The sequence below is a fragment of the Halichoerus grypus genome, unplaced genomic scaffold (genome assembly GCF_964656455.1).
Source record: "Halichoerus grypus unplaced genomic scaffold, mHalGry1.hap1.1 HAP1_SCAFFOLD_141, whole genome shotgun sequence".
Classification (NCBI taxonomy): domain Eukaryota; kingdom Metazoa; phylum Chordata; class Mammalia; order Carnivora; family Phocidae; genus Halichoerus; species Halichoerus grypus.
The window spans coordinates 12828-19342 of record NW_027555068.1 but is presented as its reverse complement, the minus strand read 5'-3'; the positions used below and the strand labels follow the sequence as shown (position 1 = coordinate 19342).

Sequence of the window (6515 nt, the reverse complement as noted above, 5' to 3'; positions counted from 1 at the left end):
TCAGGCCCCCTCTTCCTCATCTCTCACAGCCCCTTCAGACAGGGCCAGGGAGGAAGCCGGCTGCCCGAAATTGACCCGGAGCAAATACTCCAGCATTTGCCACTTGCTGATTTCGGCGTGGGCCCTGGGACCCCACAGGAACTCGTAGCGGGCAGGGTCGCTGCCGGGCACCTGCCGGTACTCCACGTACCCTTCCTGCACCCAGACGTTGGTGAGGAGCTCCCTGGGCTCCCCATAGATGACGTGCTCCTGGCCGTCATACACCCCCATGGCCCCCAGCGCTTCCCACACCTCCTCCTCCGGGGCATGGTCGCCGTCCAGGAGGATAAACCCCAGGAGCACCACCAGGAGGCCGGTTTTGGGCACTTCCTGCTCACTGCTCAGCATCCCATCACAGGTGAGGCCCAGGACGGGGACCAGGATGTAGGAGTGGTCGCCGGGGTCCACTTCCTTCACATCCACGCCAAAGAGCAGCCGCATGCACTCGGAGGCTCGGCCCAAGATCACGGGGAAGGCATCCTGGTCATCCTCGCCGACGATCTCCAGCATCTCTGCCTGGCTGGTCGGCTCCTTGGTGCGATACTTGAGGAGCAGGAACTCCACCAGGTCGACCACCTTCCCCTGGACTACGTTTTGGTGCCCCGGCTGGGCTTCTTCGGGCTCCTCCCCGGTGCTCGACCCCTCCTCATCGGAGCTGCTGGAGCCCTGGTCAGGCTGGCTCTGGGCAGTGGCTGCCGGGGCACTGGGGGAGGGGCAGGCACTCACCGAGCTCTGGGGAGGACTCTGGAACCCAGCAGCAGACCCCTCCTCCGAGGGGACCAGAAACAGGGCAGAGCAGGAGACAGATGGGGCGGTGGACTGGGAGGAGGCGGAGGTGGAGAAGGAGGAGGGGGCGCATGGGGCCTCCTCCTCCCCAGCCCCGGACAGCTGTGCCTCCAGCAGGCCCTGGGCCGGGCCGGGGTCTTCCTCCACCTTCCCGAGCTCACTCCTCTGACCCAGGGGCATGGCGTTTGTGTCGGGCTGAACCTGAAGAAAGATGTGGGACGGCTCCTCAGGGCGCAGCCCGGGCAGCAGAGGCCTGAAGTCCCGGAGCTGACAGTGCGCTGCGTCGGGCTTGGGTGCTGAGGGCTCCCCTCTGGGCTGGGATGGGCGAGCCCCTGGCCCCATGCTCAGAGCACGTACCTCACCTTGACCACTGGCACTCACCTGCACCTCCCCTGCTCTGGGACCTTAGAGGCTCCTGCCTCAGACCTAGGCCTCAACGCTGAGTTCCTGAAGCCCCTGGAGGACAAGAGGAGGAGTCACTTCAGGGTGCAGACACAGAGCACGGCACACGGGGCCCAGTGGGGCAGGAGGGCTGGGGCGGACTCTGTGAGGTCCCCACCAGTCCAAGCTGGGCGCTCCCCTCCTTGGCCTCTCAGGGGACTGCTATTTCCCCTGGCAGGGCCTGGGCCCCCCTCCCGCAGCCTGAGGCCAAAGGGTCACAGCAAGACCACGCAGCCCTGAGACTCCACAGAAGGTAAGCGAGGGGGCCCACATGTGCCCACGCCTGCCAAAGGTCTAAGGGCTCGTCACGGAACCCCAGGGATGGCCAAGCTCGGGGTTCCATCGGTGCCGGGATGGGCGCACCTCTCCGTCTATACCCTGACCCCACGGAAGGCCTGGGAAAACTCCCTGTGTTGACCTGAGGCCACCCTCCTGGTGCCGAGGCCTCATCTCTGGGAGACACCAGAAGGAAAAGTCAGGAGAAAGAACCTGGCCCACCGATCGCCCGTCTCCCCATGGCTGACGGAAGCGGCAGGGTAGGCCTGGGCCCAGAGGATCCTGCTGTGGGAGGCATGCCCTCATTTCTCATCTCCCCCCAACAGTCAGGGCCAGACCCAGAGCCAGGGCACCTGCCTCCTCTGCTACCTGAGTCCAGACCCTCAGGCCCTGGCCCTCCCCATCCTGAGAGGACGGATCTGGAGAGGAGGAGGGACTCAGCCTGACAGGCCCCGCCCAGCGTTCCCAGGGAGGCCAGGTAGGGGCTGGACAGATTCCTGGGCCATCACTTCCTTGTCCCGAGGGGTGGGTTGGGAGTCACTCACTCCTCCCTCGGGTGCCCCCACGTTGACTCTTGGCAGGAGCAGGGACTCCTGTGTGTCTCCAAGGTGGGCTTCCCCAGAGGACCTGACCCCGACCTCTCTCAGCATGGTCCTCACCTCCCTGAGAGCTCCGAGAGGAGGGTGAGGGGCCACCACGTCCTCGTCCACGGCCACGTCTACATCCCCCACCCTCAGCCCCCGGCAAGATCCCAAAGGGCTGGCAGTAGGGACCGGCCCCTCTGTCCTGGGGTGGGGGTGCCCTCAGACCCCCAGGACGCTAATCCTCTTTCTTCCTGCCAGGGCCTGCCCTTCTTTCAGGTCCCCAAAGTGAGACAGAAGCCATGTGCCCCTCAAACAAAGACCTCAGCTCCCTGAGGACTCCCACCTTCCGGCCCATGAGACAAGTGAGCACGCATGCCACTTGGGGCCACCGCTGACCGACCCTGCCTGGATCGGGCACGGCCAGATTCCGGTGCACTGGCTTCTTTGCTGAGATGGGGTGGAGGGGGTACGGCCAGTCCTCCCCCAGGGTCCTCACCCTGACTCCCAACCGGACCTGTGCCCCGCTCCCCCCGACCCCACCCTCCACCCTCACACACACACAGGCCCGCTACACCCCAGGCCCGCTCCTTCTCACCACAGGCCCTCAGTCTCTAACAGCCAGATGTGGACCTCAGGACAGGAGGCATGGGCTCCTCCTCCACAGGGGCCACCTCCCTGGCCTGAACTTAGTGCGGCCCAGTCAGTCCTCCCTCTAGTCCTCCCCTTCCAACCTGGCAGGCCCGGGGTCAGCCTGGGCAGCCCTGAAGCCTGCTCCTTCCACCCAGACCCCAGGCTCTGGGAGATGTGGCTGGGAAGTCAGGGCACGCCCTGTGTGATCATCCGGCCCCGGGGCCTCCCGGGACCGAATCTCTTCGCTGTCCCCAAAACCGCAGTCCTCCTTCTGGTCCTCGCATTTCCACCCAGCAACACGTGGGCCATTCCCCCCGACCCCCACGCTTGAGGCAGTGCTCCATCCAAATGGCCATGGGTTCTCGGATGCCCTGAGGCCAGAGTGGCCATGCACCGTGTGGGCTCACCCATCCCAGGAGACTCCGGTGGCTGAATCAGGGCCGCGGTCCTGTGGGCTCCCGGGGGACTCCCTTGGGGGTCCTCGCCTCGAGCCCTAGCAGGTCCTAGGCCCCTTCGTCGGCTGTCCCTAGGCCGTCCGCCAACACCAAGGCCCTCCCTGCCCTGAGCCCACCGGGATAAGTCTGTGGCCAACTCCTGCGGCCACGAAGCCTAGGGCTCCCCGGGGCTGAGAGCGGGGTCTGAGATGGGGCGTCCAGGTCTCCCGGGCCTTCTTCTGATCTCCACCACGACTCCCTGGCTGCCTCTGCCTTTGCCTGTCTCTACTGCCTACGGATCCGCTCCCGGGCACCGGGGCATCCGGCCTCTGCGAGACCCAGATGGGCAAGTGGGGGACACACAAACGCACGCACGAACACAAACGGGGTGTCCCCGTCCTCCACTCGGGCCTCTAGGGACTGCCTCTGGGCTGGGGTCCAGGGTCTCTCAGTCCTCCCTCGGCAACTTCAGCGTGAAGCCCGACAGGACCTGGGCCCGCCCCTCTGCCCCCCTGACGGAGGCCCTGCTCCTTCGACCCGTCAAGACCCCAGGTTCTCGGGAGACCCAGAGGCAGAAGTCCGGCCGCTCTGGGCTCGTGTCCCCATCCCGCCCAGGGGGGCCTCCCTAGACTGACATCATGGGTGGGCTTCTAGAGGGCTCCGCTCTGTCCTCCCTCAGGGTTTATCCCTGGCCTCCCCACGCCACGCCCCCGCCACTGGGTCGCCAGGGCCCTCCCCTCTGCCCACCTGAGCAGCTGCTCCTTTCATCAGGCCCTGGCCTCAGTCGCTCAGAGACCCGGATGCGAAAGTCCGGACTCACCACGTGGTCCCATCCTCCACCCCCCCCCAACGGACCTTCCCTGACTGACGCTGTGCTGGGGTCCGGGGACCCTCTGTCCTCCCTCTGCAACCTCACCATGAAGCCCAGCAGGACCTGAGCCCGCCCCTCTGCCCACGGGAGGGAGGCCCTGCTCCTTCGGCCAAAGACCCCAGAGTCTCTGAGGCCCGGATGCGGAAGTCCGGACTCACCACGTGCTCGATCCCCTCCCCCACGGACCTTCCCTGACTGACGCTGTGCTGGGGTCCGGGGACCCTCAGTCCTCCCTCCGCATCCTCAGCGTGAAGCCCAGCAGGACCTGGGCCCGGCCCTCTGCCCGCCTGAGGGAGGCCCTGCTCCTTCCGCCAAGGCCCCTAGTGTCTCGGGACACCCGGACGCACCAGTCCGGCCGCACTGGCCCCGTGTCCCCATCCCGCCCAGCGGCCGTCCCGGACTCACCCTGGGGCCCGACCTCGGTGAGGTCCCCTCTGTCCTGCGCTCGAGAGTCCCTCGGTCCTGGCCCCGATCGATCCCCACCCCGACCCCACCTGGAACCCCTGGGGCTCCCTGTGCCCCCGCCCCTTCCCGACCTGGCATCCTTCCCCTCTGACCAAGGTCCTAAGCTCCGTCAGAGCCCCGAGGCGCGTTTCACCGGACGGACGCCACCTGTGGCCACCCTCCCCGGGGGGCCCCCAGGGCCTGGCCGCGGCAGGGCCCGAGGGGCTGGACCTGAGCGCCGAAGAGTGGCCCCCACAGTCCTCCGTCTGCCCCCGGAACCCGCTCCAGGGAGGGCCCGGGCCCGTCCCTCTGGGGACCCGTGTCCTTGGTCCTGGGCCCCGGCGGGAGGGGCTCAGCGGGACGACGCTGTCCCCGCCCGGGGTGTCTCGGGGCTGCCGGCATGGGCCACCTGGCTCCTGGGGGTCCCCCACTCTGTGCTCCCTCACGGGTGGGCCTACCTGCACGCCTGGCCTGGCCCGACCGAGATCCGGCCTCCCACACACGGCGGTCCCGGCGTCTCCCACGCCTCCGAGGCGGAAGTCGGCGCTCGTCACATCCGGACCCCATAGGAAGGGGTCCCCTCGGGCTGACAGCACGTCGGGCGGACATGGGTTCCGGGGTGGGCTACGTGGGGGCAGGAGAGGGGAGCGGGCAGGCCGGGGGTCCCCCGGTCCTCCCTGGGCTCCTCACCTGGACCCCGCCCGGCAAGGTTGGGGCCCCGCCCCCGGCACCCCGCTGAGCCCGTGCCCGTGCACCTCACACATAGGCTCGCAGCCTGCCCCCCGCCTTCCCTGACACGGAGGCAGAGACTGGAGTCTGGCAGTGTCGCCACCCAGCTTGCCGGTGACCAGCTGCACAGAGGCAATCACGGGGACCCTCTGGTCACCCCAGCCCCCCGCCCCCGGGCCGGGGGCATTTCCACTGCAGTGCTCGCCCCGGGGGCCGCACCCCCCTCACCCTGCCTCCGCTTCTTCTGCGGGTCTCCGCGCACCCCTCCCCACCTTCCTGCCAGGACTGCGGCTGCTAGACACGGTCCCCTATGGCTGGGACGTGTCCTGCTTCTCCTCGTGTCCTCACTGCTCACCCACAGGGCCTTCCAGAGAGCAGAGCTCAGCCCAGCTCTGGGAATCAAGGAGCCAGTGAGCAGGGCTCCCTCTGTGCTGGGAGGACGTTTCCCCCGCCTTTCTGGAAGAACCAGGCCAATGGACGAGCACGCGTGTGTGCGCGTGCTTGCCTTTGGCATTTGCACAATGATGGCCGGGAAGGCATCAGAAGCAAGAACCAACAAACTTTTATTTCTCCAGCTTCTGACCCCCGTCCCCTGCTTGTTCCATTCTGTCGCCTTTCCAGCCCATCCCTAGGCCAATGCCCTGTGATTTCGGTCCAGAGACCAAACAAGTAGGCAAGGTGTCCAGGCTGGTGTCCAGGACATGACAAAACTCTTTTTTTCTTAAAGGTATTTATTTATTTATTTTTTTGAGAAAGAGCACACACAGAGGGAGAGAGACAAGCAGAGTCTCCACTGAGCAGGGAGCCCAATGTGGGGTTCGATCCCAGGATCCTGAGATCATGACCTGAGCCGATGGCACATGCTTAACCAACAGAGGACCCAGGCGCCCCCAGAACATGACAAAACTCTTAACTCTTGACCTGGGTACGGACAAATGCTGCAGGGTGGATGTCACTCACACACTCCGCCGCTGAAACGGATGAAACCTTCTATGGCAAGGAACCCCAGAGGACAGCTTCCTGAAGGACACCAAGCTCTGGATGTGGGAGTCATCCCAGGGAACAACCACCCCCACCCTCAGGAGGCTCCTTGCCCTGCTTTCTTCCCCCAACCCTCCCTGGCCCTGCACTCCTTAAAACGCCCAGGGCTCTGTCTTCACGCACACACACAAACACACACAGGGAAGGACCAACAAGCGGCCTCACCTCAAGCCCAGCATCCTGGAGGAGAAGCTGCCGACCCCACCAAAGCCTGGAAAAGGGCCTGGCGGACGCCGGGGC

The 6515-nt window shown here is 66.2% G+C and overlaps 1 protein-coding gene across 1 annotated transcript; it reads right to left on the bottom strand.

The window, feature by feature from the left end:
* LOC144380744 (melanoma-associated antigen 10-like) lies at positions 1 to 1005 on the bottom strand. The gene is made up of 2 exons (XM_078065561.1): positions 926 to 1005; positions 1 to 742 (listed from the first exon to the last, which is right to left on the bottom strand). Exons 1-2 carry the CDS (start codon positions 1003 to 1005, stop codon positions 1 to 3), a joined length of 822 nt encoding a protein of 273 aa, XP_077921687.1.
* Between the last annotated feature and the right edge of the window lie 5510 nt (positions 1006 to 6515).

Coding starts and splice junctions, on each gene's coding strand:
- LOC144380744 (XM_078065561.1), bottom strand. CDS start 1,005: ATGCCCCTGGGTCAGAGGAGTGAGCTCGGGAAGGTGGAGGAAGACCCC. Junction 743..925: donor GGCCTGCTGGAGGCACAGCT/GTCCGGGGCTGG, acceptor CCCCTCCCCCAG/TGCCCCGGCAGCCACTGCCC.